General features: G+C 41.1%; 1 protein-coding gene across 1 annotated transcript in view; it reads right to left on the bottom strand.

Annotated features, from left to right (window-relative positions):
• Window positions 1-9,346, bottom strand: part of PPHLN1 (periphilin 1) — a 37,312-nt gene extending 27,966 nt beyond the window's left edge. Inside the window, exons 1-4 of the mRNA XM_056847625.1 lie at window positions 9,330-9,346; window positions 8,544-8,629; window positions 4,114-4,284; window positions 2,868-2,929 (exon numbers count right to left, since the gene is read on the bottom strand). Coding sequence (XP_056703603.1) covers window positions 2,868-2,929; window positions 4,114-4,284; window positions 8,544-8,629; window position 9,330 — 320 coding nt within the window. The 5' untranslated portion in view covers window positions 9,331-9,346. The remainder of the gene's footprint in view (window positions 1-2,867; window positions 2,930-4,113; window positions 4,285-8,543; window positions 8,630-9,329) is intronic.
• Window positions 9,347-16,416: the final 7,070 nt, after the last annotated feature.

Raw genomic sequence — 16,416 nt, 5'->3', positions numbered from 1 at the left:
ATCAGTACTCTAGAAATACTCTGTGCTTGCTGCATTAGTTTAGGAACTAACAATTTGCCCCAAGCAGTGTTGCTGCAGAATTGCTCTTGTGTGTGTGTGTGTGTGTGTGTGTGTGTGTGTGTTAAGTGCCGTCAAGTCGCCTCCGACTCATGGCGGCCCTATGAATGAAAGTCCTCCAAAACGTCCTATCCTTGACAGCCTTGCTTAGATCTTGCAAATTGAAGGCTGTGGCTTCCTTTATTGAGTCAATCCATCTCCTGTTGGGTCTTCCGCTTTTCCTACAGCCCTCAACTTTTCCTAGCATGACTGTCTTTTCCACTGACTCTTGTCGTCTCATGACGTGACCAAAATACAATAGCCTCAGTTTAGTCATTTTAGCTTCTAGGGTCAGTTCAGGCTTGATTTGATCTATAACCCACTGATTTGTTTTTTTGGCAGTCCACGGAATCCATAACACTCTCCTCCAACACCACATTTCAAAGGAATCTATTTTCTTACTATCAGTTTTCTTCACTGTCCAGCTTTCACACCCATACATAGTAATAGGGAATACGAAGGCATGAAATAATCTAGTCTTGGTGGCTAGTGACACATCCTTACACTTCAAAATATTTTCTAGCTCCTTCATGGCTGCCCTTCCCAGTCTCAATCTCCTTCTGATTTCTTGGCTGCAGTCTCCCTTTTGGTTGATGGTGGAGCCAAGGAATAGAAAGTCTTGAACAATTTCAATGTCCTCATTGTCAACCTTAAAGTTGTGTAATTCTCCTGTAGTCATTACTTTTGTTTTCTTGATGTTCAGCTGTAGTCCTGCTTTGGCACTTTCGCTTTTATCTTTCAACAGTAGTCATTTCAAATCTTTACTATTTTCTGCCAATAATGTAGTGTCATCAACATATCTCAAATTATTAATATTCCTCCCTCCAATTTTCACTCCACCTTCATCTGAATCTAATCCAACTTTCCTAATTATATGTTCTGCATATAGATTGAAGAGATAGGGAGATAAAATACATCCTTGTCTGACACCTTTGCCAATTGGAAACCATTCCGTTTCTCCATATTCTGTTCTAACTATGGCCTCTTGTCCAGAGTACAGGTTGCGCATCAAAACGATCAGATGCAGTGGCACACCCATTTCCTTTCAAACCAGCCATAGCTTTTCATGATCAACACAGTCAAAAGCTTTGCTGTAATCTATGAAACACAAGCTGATTTTTTTCTGAAAATCTCTCGTATGCTCCAGTAACCAGCTTATATTTGCAATATGATCTCTAGTGCCTCTTCCTTTTCTGAAACCAGCTTGAACATCAGGCATTTCTCGTTCCATATATGGTAACAGCCTTTGCTGTACGATTTTGAGAATTGCTCTTAGCCTTATGATATCATGGCTATGACTATCAACTCACTACCATGAAGTGTACAAAGAAGCCAAGCTGTTTGTTTCTGATAAATCTTTCAAGAACAGATCTGTACTAAAAACTATTCTTAATTGTACAAATCATCACATATATATTTCACTGTAAATAGGGGGACACACATGTAAACCTAATAGCTCTTGCTTCATCAGTAACTATAAACTCTAAGGAAATAAATACTGCATAATAAAACACACACAAAAGAAGAAAGTCAAGCACAAATCTTTCAACACTAGATTCTATACAGAATCTGCAGGCAAATCTTTACAAATAAAAACCTTACAATGGCTCCATAGTTTACCCAACCTGGTATTTGGCAGCCCACACAAATCAGTACTCAGAAAGAGAGAAACTAGATCCCACCAACCTTACTGGCAACTTAAATCTTAAACTGATGATATAGGAGGTTACCGCACTTTGTGTTCCCAGCGATGTATTAAGAGTTTGAAAATGTTGTAAAAAACATCGCTTTAAAAGGGTTTTTGGATACCACAGCTTATAAATGGTTGAAAGACGTCTTCACTGCTAAAGGGGCCAAACAAAGTGCGAACAGTATTTTTTATAACATTTTCAAACTCTTAATACATTGGTGGGAATACATAGAAAGTGCGAACAGTATTTTTTATAATATTTTCAAACTCTTAATACATCACTGGGAATACAAGTGCGGTAACCCCCCTAGTCAGCCAAAAAAGACTCATGGAGGGGTAACATAATGGGCTTCAGAGAGCACATCCTCGAAGACCAACCTTCCCCTCTCAATTTTCCACCAATAATGCTTTAAACGGCAGCATTTCTTACAACTTAAATCTTCACTAGGCTTTGGCAAGCATTTAAAGTGGATTCCACAGCTGCAAAACAACCATTAAGAAGACCATCTCTGTTCTCTTAGTGCTTATCTCTATACACCAAGACTGATTTCTGGGTTGGATCCAGTGATCTGTCAATGGAAGGTGCTGATGATCAGTGATCTTCCCCCACTTTCTCCCTTCCCCAGCAGCCATTTCGAACCCCAGCAAAGTTGATTCTAGGAACTGCAGGACCCCAAAGAGTAACAGCCATGCAGATTGGTGGGCTGCATTCAGAAGAGGACGATATTGCCCCTCAAACCATATGTCTATTACCCCACATGAGTCCCATAATCCCAGAAATCAATTTCCCCAGGGTCAGAAATAGCTTCTGAAGGGAGGGAAAAGCAGGCGAGATCTGATTGCTAGATTCAAATTATTATCTGAATTTTTATAGGACAAAAGAAAGGGAGGAATCCAAAACATACTCTATGAGGACTTTTAGGCCATCCTATCTTTCAATTATGGCTGGAATGCTTCTGAGAGTCAATTCAGAAATACACATGTGCCATCAACTAAAACACAGCTTAAAGCTATACATTAATTATTTATCAACACAAATAAAGAAGCAATTCAGAAACAAAATTAAATTTAAAAAAAATACCTGTAATCAGGCTGACGACTCGCAGGATGGTCATCTCTTGGCCATCTGTACCCTGGATCATCCTATGAAATATGAAAAGATACCGGAAGGTTGTAACCCAATATGGTACAGCATCAAGTCTGAACAAAACAAAACCATTTGGTTGCTTTTCTCCTATATTTTTAGAACACTTTATTTAGACTTCATCATTTCATTGCTGATACTGCTAGTTTTTTTAACATTCCCCATACCAATAGTACATAGCAAGATAGCATCCTGTACACGTGTTCAAATCATTTTGCCTACATCTCCAGCATAAGCATATTTTAATAAGGGACAAGGAAGGGGAAATATGCTGATCAAACAATAAAAGCTAGTATATCAACTGATGGACAAGACTGCATAGTAGATAAAATACTACTGCATCAACAGGCAGCTGCCAAAAACAGCATACTAACATTACTTTCCCCATTGAGAAGAACTGAATAAGATTCTGTGTAGATCTGCTTAGGGCTGCTTTCTAAATGCAAATTCACCACACAAATGACCACAGAAGTGTTCACAGAAGACTATTTGGACACCTTTATAATACGTGCAGCCACAAGTGTTTCAAGAGCTACTGCTAAAACATCACAGCTGACTTCCTACAGTAAATCTAGTAGGGAGATTTATGGCTAGTATAGTCGGACAGACCATTCCTGAGCGGATCTGTATTTCCGTGGCAATGGGAATGATGCACCCACGCCTCCTCTTTAGAGGCTTCCCAGATGCCGCAGGGGTAAAAAAAAAGTATTTAAAAAAAATTAAAGGAAAAAGGAAAAGATGCCCATTGAGAACAGTGAGGCTACAACACCAAAAAAGGTATTGTAGCTACGCCACTGTGTGAGGGGGTGTTCCTGGGGCGAACGGCGTTAGAAAACTGCCCAAAGGCAGCTCTGTCCCCAGGAATGCGCCCCCCCCCAGCACAGGCTTTCCCTTCCAGGAAATCCCTGCTGGCGGGGGTGTCGAACACCAGCATTTTTGCCCCCATGCTGGCGTAGGTGCCACCTTATTCCGTGATAAGGTGGCACCTATGGCAGTGCGAGGTCATGCCAGCTCCTAAAGAGCTTCAGCCCCCCTTTAGAAATGGACTGTAAGAATACAAATATCAGATTTTTTTCCTTAATATTCCAAGTTTAATAGTTTAACGCAGTAAGTGTAATAATGAAGCTATTGGAAAAATGCATTTTTCAACAGCGAATCTATGAAAAAAAATTAAACCATTTACACTTCTATTTGGTGGGCCACTTCTTCTTTCATTGGCAAAACCACGACCTTCTTCATACTCTCGGTAGCCAACATGAGCATGACTATATTCGTATCTACTGTAGCTTCCTTCCCCAGGTCTCTCTAGAAGTGGTGGTTTCTTGGGTCCTAAGCTGACTACTCGATAGTCATCCTAAAAATAGAAAATATACACAACACATAATTCTTACTAAAAATGCATTTTAAAGCCATAAAAGACTAATGCTGACATTGCATTTTATGTCAACCAGACCAAAAACAAAGGATATCATGATACATGCTTAGTTTAGCTTATGACTCCGTTAAACAAAGGAAAGGCTAAACTAAATGGCCTATGTTCAACAAGAAATTTAAGTCAACAGATCTTATGGTGAAATTGTTCAGGAAGTAGACACACATGTCTAGAGAAGATGCATCTCCATATATGACCATAATCTTCTGCATCTTATACGGAAGAAATACAATGCATGGGCAGTTAACTATCAGACACATTCCCCTGAACAAATTCTGAAAAATGCATCATTATTTTTTTTAATTAAATTGCTGTTGCATATTACTGGCTCTGCACTCAGTATTTTTTTTCCTGATTTTGGTGTCCTGCCATCCCTATGGTTGCTATTAAATGGAACATGCATACTTCTAATTTTAACCCCAATTATGAGTAGTTATTCCAACATAGTAGGTATAAATTCACCAACCAATGAACAGTATTTCTAAAAACAGACTAGAAATCTGTGTTAAGCTTAATCAATACTTCAAATATCACAAAGATTCTTTTCTTCACCACTTTACCACTGGCTATTTCAGCAAGTATGTAGATGTCTGCCCAGAAATATGTAGCATGGGCTATTAAAATGTCACACATGGTATACAACACAATTTTAAGAGCATACAACAACATAATTAGGCACAAGATTGGATTTGCTCAGGTCTGGTGACGCTACTTTCATTCTATTTCCTTTTGAGTAATTTTTAATTAACTTTTAAATAGAACTTGTTAATTCCTTCTAAAATTCATGAAAAATCTTTGCACAATCTCACAAGATAAAGCATATTATTTGTTTCATTCTTAAAAGTATAGATTTTAAAACCACCATTTTGTTCCCTGTAACATTTTTAAAATGAGTGTCATATTTGTACTGTTAGTATGTTTCTTTGATTTGCAATTTTAAAATTACCTACTCTAAATCAGGTGGAACTAAAAGTTAAATTGCAACAGATCTAATTCAACTTTACTGAAATAGATATGCAATACATCCAAGACTGTAAAAATATTCAATTTGGCTAGAAGCCAAAGAATACATAGTTTTGTGAATCCAAGACAGGTTTCCATGACCGCCACGCCACCACTTGATACTGAAAGTATCCCCCAAAGCAGTTTGTGCACCTGCTATTCAGTGTAAAAAAACCCTACTATGGAATAAAAGCTTTTAAGAATGGCCTAGAGCAGATCTTTTCATGGCCTTTTCCTGGGTTCTTTAGCAGAAGCTACTCTTCAGCAGCCGGCATACTACTGAACTACTGGTAGGACACAAGCTAAAGACTGGAGACCCTCAGATGAAGCAAATTATCTATTAGTCCTGTTTGTTCTTTATGGTCTATTACTGCATATAAATAAATCTTGTGGTTGTTGTTTTTTATTGTTCTATTGATTGCTTTTGACTATCCGGATTATTGTTTTTGCAACCAGGGCAGGTAATCTATAAATTACCCCCAATAAAGACATGTAAATTATTGCAATTTACTTTGGGATTGAGTCCTACTGTCAGCAGAAAGTTTAACCAGATAATAACTGTGGATATCTTGAAAGAAGGCATAAACCATTCAGGAAACATAAAGTGTGTCAAGCTGCAATTTAAAGTAGGTCAACCTACAAATACTTTAGGGTACACTGACATACAGTGATCAAAGAACCACGGGCAGAGCAATCCTGAGTGGGGGAATAGTTAGGTGACGGCCGAGAACAGTGCAGCTTCACCACCTCCTGAGGGGCTTCCAGGACAGAAAAAGAAAGTGAAATAGGCACTTCAACCAAAACCTGTGAAACTACTCTATTGAGGAGTAACTCGACGACTGCAAAATGGGGCGTTCCCAAAGTGAAAGGGCTTTGAGAGCTGACTAAAGTCTGCCCCCGGAAACGCCTCTTGGATGCTGGCACGGGCACTTGTGCTGGAAAAAAGCTTCCAGGAAAACAGCGCCGGTGCATGAGGCTCACACTGCTGCGTCGCTCCCTGGAGCTGCCATAAGTCACTTGGACGGCGCAAGTGGCACAGACACCAGCACTTGGGTCACGCCAGCTCCTAAGCAGCTCGGCCCCCCCTTTCAGGATTGCATGGTTAATCCAACAATTTATAACAAATGGTGTTAATCAAATAGCTGTTTTGCCTTTCTCTGCATCCTATGGCTCATTAACTGCTGAAAGACCAACTGACTGGCTGACTATATACCCTGTTCAATCCCATCCAATATGCAGCAGCTCGAAAATGAAGAGAGCTTTCTGGCTCCTGTAAAAAGAATTGAGAAACATCACAAAGCAGCCAAGACATGACTCCGAAGTAAGCACACACTCTAGCTATGTATCTTAAATAGTGTCCCTTTCCAATTTCTTTTTCAACATTCAAGACAGTTTGTGCATATGCACATTACAGAACACTCCCCACTCTAGTTAAGCTTGTGGCCTGGCAGCTTTGTTGCTCTTCAGAACCACAGAGGGGACCATCTCACTGAGGGATTTTTATGCACGGGCACCATTTCCTTCTGTTAGATGGAAAAGGCAGAGACTGAACTAGAATAGTTCCTCCAGTGCTGCTCATCCCAGGCCAAGTGGTAGGAGTGCAGATAATTCAACAGTTGCATACAGTGTGTAAGTGTCCAAGGGTGATGCAAAGAGTGCCAAAATCTGGTAACCATTACAAATCATGCATTGTGCAACTGCTCTGAGAATATGCAGAAAGGTAATATAACCATTAAGGATTACCCAAAGCCAACCTAAATGTGAAAAGAATAATAAAAACTCGATAAATGCTAATACCTGGTAGTTTATGCTGTCAAATGTAAACGGCATACCCTGCAAATAAAATAATTTGGAAAGGGTTCTTGAAATTCTATCATCACAAGAGCTCAAGTTGAAGGAATTGAATTTGAGTCACCAATGTATATTTCAGGTTATAATTTCTTCACAGAAGAGAATCTTAAAGAACAGCAGCTTTGAATAGGGTAATATAATTTTGTTTCTAACATTAAGATGCCAATAGAGAAGCATAAAAAAATGCAATGTCCAAGGTAGGAACTTTTCTGATTTCAGGATGTTTCACTCAGAATGCATCACATGCACAGCTGGCAGAACTCATGAAGCAAACTGATACGTGACCTTAGACTTTCATCTGATTGTTCTGATTCCAATATCTGCTGTTCTTCCCATCTGAATATAAATTTAAGTTATCTTAAATTACATAGGTCATTTAAATTTAAGGCATCACAGAATACCTATGTAAAAGTGGACAGGGTATAATAACCATTTCAAAATATAAATTCTATTTATGCAAATGCATGTTTCACATCTACACTAGACAGTGAAGTTGAGAAAGAGGGTTTGGAGTGGAACACAACTTAATGCCTTACTTCATTAAGATTATCCCACATTCTGCAGTCTTTCATACACTTACTTGAGAATAGTGAACTCAGTGGAGTTTATTTCTGAATAAAGATGCACAGGCTTGGGCTGCAAATCTGTTTTTTGATGCACTGTTTAAAGAGCAGGAATTTGAACTCTCCAATGCAGTATGAGAAACATGATTACAAAGAGAAAGTTAATACTGCATTATGCCTAAATTCTATAAAGCTTATGCTCCTCCCACAAAACAAACGGCAGATGCACACCTTTTCCTATGGGAGTTAATGGGAAGATATAAGGAAAACAAAACATAAAGGAGAAAATAACTGGCTGAGAGACCTAGCTCAAAGAGCTGAAAGCTGTACTGGATACACAGCTAAAAACCTAAAGAATGGATTTCTCCAGATTGTCAATTTGTGCAGAAGAAACACATTATGCATCTGATAACTCTTAGCTTCTACAGAAGATATAGAGAAGCACAGTAGATATGGTATTTCACATAAATTTAAGTTACTGGGGAAAAATTGCTACTTTAGACTAAGGCTACAATTATATAATGAATTACCAAAAATATTAAACACAAAATGCCCACTGATGGCACCATCAAGATTCCCAGTCCAATTTTTATGGCCCATTCTATACAATCCATCACAGCCTTGCCCTCCCTGCCTGCCTGTCTGTCTGCAAGTTTGGTGCCATAAATACAATCAGCAGCATGGAAACTAAGACAGCACAATAGTTAGGAAGCACAAGGTACTACTAAGTGAACAAAACACTTTGCATTTAAAACAATAGCTTACATCAGGACGTGGAGGAAGCCGCTCTCGTGGAAGTCGTTCATACTCATAGCGCTCATCAGACCACATTTCATCTCTTCTATACGCCACTAAAGATGAAGGTTTTATCAGTGACCTTGTATTTTATTTTTAGCAGTCAAAAACGGAAATCTTTCGATGTCTGCTTATTCTCATAAATGACTAATATCACAATTCTATCAGTGCTTCTTAAACTGGGATCCAGGACAGAGAGTGAGCCCATCCATCACACCAACATGAAAACAGAGCACTTGCAGTTTTCCTGGGATGGTGGAAGGACTCTCCACCACGGGGGAAGGGACAGATTAGCTTCACCCTCTTTTGAAGGACAATAATTCATAGAGCCCCCACTGTCTGCAGTTGGCTAACCTCTCTCACAGCACTAATCAACAAATATGCCATTAGCTATTGGGACCCAAAATGTCAGCTCTTAATTGGATGAGTGGCATCAAGAAGGTAATGCTATACCACTCTACTTACTCAAATACAAGGCTATTTTTTTTTTGCAGGTATGCCATCAAAAGAGGGGGGGCATCTTACATTCACATAGGAATTACACTTATGTCCAGTAATAATTTTTGTGTGTATAAACTTTTTTAAAGGGGTGTGTGTCTTTTGTCTTGCATTTTGGAACATCTTCTTTTTGAGTAAATACAGAATCACCAATCTGCTCACTTGAGGAAAGGAGTTTAACTACTTGTTCTAGGCAGACATTAACAAGTGCAAATTACGGTAATATATTTCTGGGCTTTATTTCCAAACACTACTTACTTTTGTGCTTGTTTCAACAGTATTTTGAGTCCCAGTCAACGAGTTCCTGCATATTTTCAAAACAAATATACAAGGGGAAGTAAAGATGTAGAAGATCAGATCAGACACATTTAGAAGCAGATTTCATTTTAATCAACGCAAACTACTAATTTTATTTACACAATAAAGGTGTTCTATTTCTTGAAAGGTTTTGCTTTTTAGTTCATCAATCAATGAGATTAATCAGAAATCCCCCTTTGATCCTAAAAAGATGTCCCCAGCTGTATAAAAATAATTTAAAATCAAGCAGTTACAAAAAGAATATCCCATGGATGGATTGTGCTATCTCGGAACCACAGCTGAAAATGAACTTTCAGACAGAGTAGCCTGCCGCACACAAAATATTAAAATCAGAACTCCAAGTATTTATATCCCACATCAGCAAGAACACACACAAGATGGAATTTATTAAAACATCAGTGATCTGCAATCTATGACTCTATATTCAAATGGTAACATGGAACCAAACTTGGCACTTTAGAAAATGAATTTTTAAAGTTAAAATATATCAGTAAGGTTGATGAGATACTAGAATGACAAGTATTTAAAGTGAATGGCAAGAGAAGATTTTTGTGGGACAAATTGGCTTCTTAGAGATGCTTTATAGGAAAGGAAATGGATCGATGTGAACACTTATCAATATTCCAAGTGGAACCTATACACAGATTTATGCCAGTATACTAAAACAATCAAACAGGGTGTTATTACTTGTTATGAAATCTTGTGTGTGGCACTTCCTAATAAATTACTCACAACAACCATTGCTTGGGCTGCTGAAAGTGTACAGATAATCAACACATCAATTATGTTAAGTTGTACAGTTTCAGTTACGCAAATGGCCTTTCTTATATTGGCTCTTTGTTGATCTCTTGCTATGATTTTTGATGTAGTATGGCCCTTTAATGATAAAAGGCTGCAGACGTACATGACAAAAACTACGCAAACATTTATTGCTAGCAATAAATAATGTTGAGCTTACCATTCAACATCACCTTCTCATGCCCTGCTCTCTGTGCTCCTCCCCTGCAGAGGTGAGATGTTTGGCAACCACAGATGTGGCTTTTTTGGAGGTGATACTTCACCTTTGGAATGCCCTCCGCTTGAGGCCTCCCCAGCACCTATTTTTCTTTCCTTTTAGGTGCCAGACCAAAACAAGCTTTTACATATTTTTTAACTGTTTTACCATCTTCTCTGATCATGAGGACTGCTATATCAATATCATTTTAGACTGCTCTGTTTATTTTATGGTGCTTTTTATATTCTGGCAGGTCTTTAGTGACCTAGGTGTATTTGCTTGAATTGGCTTTCATTATTTTCTTGCTGGCATTATTTTGTTGGGAAGTAATTTTTAAAACAGCAGTAAAAGCCACAACCATAAAGAACCCATTATAACTTTCAGACTGAGGTGGGAGCAGAAAGAGATATAAGAAGCCAACATTGCTAACCAATACTGGAGGGTGGCGGAAGAGATTGGAAGAACAAGACTGTTTTCGCCTGATATTTAAAAGGCAACAAGTTTCGTGCTAAGTAAACTACTATGAGGAGAAAGTTCCTCAGAATGAACACCACAATAAATAAAGTGCTGTCTCAGGTGCCTCTAAACCCATTAGCAATACACAGAGCAGGGACTACACAGCTGATTTTAAGTGACAGAAAGCCTCATATGGGGTAGAAGTCCTTTAAATATCAGGCACCCAGGCTGCTACTAACTAGCATTTTAATCTTTATCTGAAAACAACCTGAAAACAAACTGGTAACCAGCATAAATGTTTCAAAACTGGTGTTACATGTTCCCAAGTAACTCAGACTAGTGGGCAAATCTCACTACAGTGTTTTGCTCCAAGTGAAAGTTGTGAACAGTCTTCAAATGCAGCTCTATTTATAACACATTACAGTAGACTAACCTGGAAGTGACCAGAGTATGGATAATCATAGCCAGATTATGCCTGACTAGAAAAGTGAAGGAGGGGGGAAACTCCTATGAAACATTTTATCTTTTAGAATGAATAAAATGCTTAAGGCAAGGTTTTCATAGCCAAAATGTGTAGCATGAAAAACTCTGGGGGCTTTTCCAATGGCAAAAAACCTTCCTATGAAATGTTTTCTCTTTTTGAGTGGGAAAACCCTTTTTATTTTATAATATAATAATCAATACAGAATATAGAAAAACAGTCAAATAAAATGAATTGCACTGAGATTACGACTATCCATAAAAGTTTAAATCTAAATACTTGATAATTACCATCAAACATCATCTATAACTACCCTCTTTAGTATTATTAATAAACCCAAGTTACTACCTGTTAATTTCTTAATAAACTATTACAACACAAATGTATTATTGGTTTATGTCTACTATATAATCATGAAATGTCTCTTATTTAATTTTTCTTGTTTATAATATCTTAACATTATACAAAACAATCTTACTTAATCTAGAAATGTTATCTCTCAGATCATGTATATCTCTCATATCTCATTTTCCCTCTCATCCCAAGTTGTGAGAATATATATAGCAGAGTTTCAATTTATCCTGAAGTTCTTTAATTGGCCTTCTGTTCACAAAGTTTGGCAGTTTTCTCATCACCGCATCTTCTGCGGTGAATACCATAATTAATTTATTTTAAGGGCAGTGGTTACCCAAGTAAGACCACTGGCCTATCAATATGAGTATGGTCTACTCTGATAGGCAGTAGCAACCCAGGGTTTCAGGTACAGATCTTTCACATCACCCACTAACCCTTTTAACTGAAGACTGAACCTAGGGCTTTCTGCATGCAAAACAGATACCCAACCACTAAGCTATGGTTCCTCCCTAGAGTATCGAACAGTATCGAACATACCAGTCTTTCCCCAGTGAAGGTAATCAGTCAGGGCAAGCAAGACAGCTTCTGTCCCAAAATGAGACCAGAATATGATCTGAAACTGATGTGGACGTGCTCTATAAACACTGCATTACTTCTAACAGATTTAAATTTGGATCAGCCTCAGAATGCACCGCTGCATAAACAACCCACTGAAAACCATGGACAGATTGTAACCTCACTTGATATACATTTGAATGCACATTGATCCTGCTTCTTAGTCTAGCAAGCAGTACTTACATAAAAGATGTTCCCATGTGCATCTTTTAATCTTTTAGCTAGATTAGGACACCAGGTTCCATGGGAACTGCAGCTGTAGCACCTCTCCTTGAACTCTTCTCAATTGAATTAATTTGGAAGTTAGCGAGCGTTTATCTCAGCCACATTCATGCTTCCACTGAGATTGCAGCAGTCTTTTAACAATCCCAAAGATAACTTTGAGCAGGTGTGAGACCTTGCTTCCTTCCAGGCTCAAATCATGCAAACATCTATAACAGCACTGGGATGGGGTGGGTGTTGTCCTTCAACCCCCCAAAACAATTGTCTGAGAGGGGGAGAGACTGGACCAAGGTGAATGTGGCTCTAACACCCTGCACGAGAGGGGCCTGGTAAAATGGCCCACTCACGAAGGCTTATGAATCCTATCAGATCCCATAATGCTCGGAGTGATTTTAGGATTTCAAACATGTGCTCTGTTGAGGCTATAGTGGAAGCATGGAACGTGAAGCTTCTTGAATGTGGCTGCCCCTGGTCAACCTCTCCCACCCTTGGGACAAAAGCCAGCCCCCTGGCTTACCACAAAGCTGGGTGATCGGAAAAGGGTTGGGAGATGTCTAGATCGTAACTGGCAGAGAAATCATACTGTATCTGACAGATCATGTTATAGAGCTCATTGTGAGTGATGGCAAAGAAAGGTTACATCTACTATTATGGGATCAGCTAGTTCATACCATTCCAATTGTTCAAGACAGCTCTGCATCTGCTGATGCCTAAATGTGAGCCTTCACACTGCTTCAGCACATTGCCACGGGACAGCAGAGTACTGCACCAGCCTTCAGACAGTGGATCCAGCACTCTGTCCACAGAATGCAGTTTAGGGCAGCACCACGTCCAGTATTTACCCGATTTGCGTCTAGTTTTTTGATCAGAGTCCTCAAAGTGGACATCCATAAGGTAAGTAACACCCGGCGGAACTTATGGTTAACCTCTCAACAGGTAGCTTCTTCACCCACACTCCACCCACTCCGCGCATAGTACTTGAAGCCGCCTCCAAGTTCAGGGGAGGTTCCGACTTGCCTAAGTTCTCAGCCACGCTGTCGGTAGGGCCGCGTCCTGCGCTCATCAGCTAAGGCCAGAAAAAGCAACATCAAGCTTGCCCAAAGGCGCCTGAGGAGCCCCTACTCCCTCCAAACAACCGCTCGTCCGTACCATCGCCCCAGCCCCCTTGCAACCAGGAAGAAAAGAGGGGAGAAAAAGCGGAGGGAGGGAGGCAGGGAGGCCGGCGGGACGCAGAGCCGCCGTCCTCGCACGTGCCTGGAAAGAGGCCGCTGCTGCAAGGAGCGAGGCGAGCTCCGCCACGCATCGCACGAGACAAACGCCGACGCACTCACCCGCCATAAGTCAAAGCTGAGGCCGCTCGGCGCCCCTCTCCGGCCACTTCCGGCGCTTTCTCCAACGTCACCGGAAACGCGACGCTGCCACCTAAGGAAAAAAGAAGTGAAACTCTCTCGTGCGTGCATACGCCGTCGCAGTACGTAGAGGCGTTTCCGGCTCAAAATTGAAACCGCGTTTCCCCCGCGCACCAAACGTCCGTTGTAACGCTGTACGCCGTAGGGAACCGCGGGGAGTGACGGTTCGGGTTCCCGGCCGCGCAGGGCAGGGCAGGGCAGGGCAGATCGCCGCACGGAGTTCAGAAGACCACGACTTACCCTGGGGTAGCTAATTTCCCCCCGCACATGGCGCCATGCCAGGCGTGTCCTGGTGCAACCGGCCCTTTCCTAACTCTATGGGGTGAGCCTCCTGTACGGCGGCTCCGTCGGCACCCCCTTTCCCAGCCGGGCGCTCATTAGGGCTGGGAGGCGGGGCGAAGGAAGGCGTCATCGGGAAGGCGTCGCATTTCAGGCGGTTCACCCGCGCCCCGGGGTTGGGCCGTCCCTCAGGAGAGGAGAGCCTCCGAGGAAGCGGGCCGGGCTTCCTGGCGTGGTCAGTAAAAACCTCTCGCGGAGTCTCGAGTCCTGCTTTGCTAGGTTTCCCCCGGATTTCTGAAGGCATCTCCCCGCCCAGCCCAGCCTGGAAAGGAAAAGGAAAGCTCCGAGGGGCAGGGGTGTGGGTCAAAAGAGTCTTCTGGTACCTTAAAAGGCGGAAAGAAGGGGTTTTACATCCGTGTCGGTTTAAAAGTAAAACCCAAGAACACAACCCGTGTCATAGCGTTTACTAGCGCCAGCCCACTGACACTGAACAGCGTGCCAGCTTCCCAGCTCACCAGAACTGTTTATCAGGTCTGCTGTTTTTACAAAGTGAGGGAAGGAGGAAAGCAGATTTCCCCCCCCCCCCAGGTCATTCTTCTCTTGAGATGGACCGTACTAGCACTTGGTGTAGATGCTGATGGATTTACTGTGGAATAAGCTTGCATTGTCAGTGCTATTCATCACACACATGCTGGTGAGTTCCAGGTTCTTCCCCTCCTCTTCCATTTTATCTTCATGGCGACCCTGTCAGGTGGCTAGGCTGAGAGAGGTGTGTGTGTGTGAGTGGCATCAGTGAAATGAATAGTTTAGGGTGGGATTTCAGTCCAGGTTTCTCCTGGCCTAGTCTTTCTTAACACCACACTGACTTGAGCATCCTCAATAAATTTCTTAGCGGGAGAATGCTGAAGCATGGCTGTTTTGCCTGCAGCTTCACATAATGCAACCCAGGGAAAGCTTTATCATATGATTATATTGTGTCAGTAAGCTGGGTTCATAGGGATTGACTTTCAAATAATCAAACAAAAGATTTCAGAAGTGCTATGTTAGCTCCCCAGTGAGTGTTCTAGACTACTGTTTAAGGTCTGCGGCGGACTCTCATCTGGAGAACTGGGTTCGATTCCCCACGCCTCCACATGAAGCCTGCTGGGTGACCTTGGGCCAGTTGAAGTTCTCACAGAACTCTCTTAGCCCACACAGAGGTGGGCAGTGGTGAACCACTTCCCAACGTCTCTTGCCTTGAAAACCCTACGGGGTCAGCTGAGACTTGATGGCAAACACACACACGGGTTCTTCTAGCCTTTAGTGCTTTTAAAGGGTAAAAGTGTTTAAGACAATATCACTATGGAGCAAACAGGAAGTCTACGTGAACTTTGGGTGGTACAGCGATGGCTGTTCTATGCACACTGGGAGCAAACCTTATTGAAATCAGTGTGACTACTGAGGAAACATGTGTAGAATTGGGCTGTAAATATTTTTTTGCTAACACTGCTAAGTGTGCTGTCTAATTCATTTATATACCATCTTTCTCCCCAATTAGGAACCAAAGCAGCTTGTATTATTCTCCTCTTCTCCATTTTATCTTCACAACAACCCTGTGAGCTAGGTTAAAGAGAGTTTACTGGTCCATGGTCACCCAGCAAGCTTCCATGGCATGAGTTCTCCCAGATATTAGTGTGACACTCTTAACCACTACACCACACTGACTCTCATGCATTTAGATGAATTCTTTGATGATGCCAGGACTAGGTTTCTGACTATTGCTGGAACCAGAGAGAAGCATGTAATGTAACTAGGGAGATTTGTATACTTGGAGGTTTACCCCACATACTACACAATGTTGTCTTGATTTCCATGAATGCTATATAGGCAACATACTTAAGATGCAAGAGCAGTGGTGTTAAATCTATTTATGATTTCCTGTTATTTACTCCCCTTTGTCTTTTTAGATGTAAGGAAAGATCTTTTTGGATTAATAATTCCACTCTTTGCTGTGTACACACAATCCAACTCCAAAACTCGAATCCCATGCCCTCCACACTACCACATCCAACATGCAGGGGAAATGTTAAATCAAGGCTGTTTAGCTTTAAGAGGGGAATGGACATGTTCATGGAGGAGAGGAGTATTCATAGCTACTAGTTATAATGGCAACTAGTCGTGATGCATATCTGTTCTCTCCAGGATCAGAGGAGCATGCCGAATTTATTAGGTGCTGTG

Source organism: Euleptes europaea, chromosome 3 (genome assembly GCF_029931775.1).
Source record: "Euleptes europaea isolate rEulEur1 chromosome 3, rEulEur1.hap1, whole genome shotgun sequence".
Lineage (NCBI taxonomy): Eukaryota > Metazoa > Chordata > Lepidosauria > Squamata > Sphaerodactylidae > Euleptes > Euleptes europaea.
This window is presented reverse-complemented; position numbering and strand designations above follow the sequence as displayed.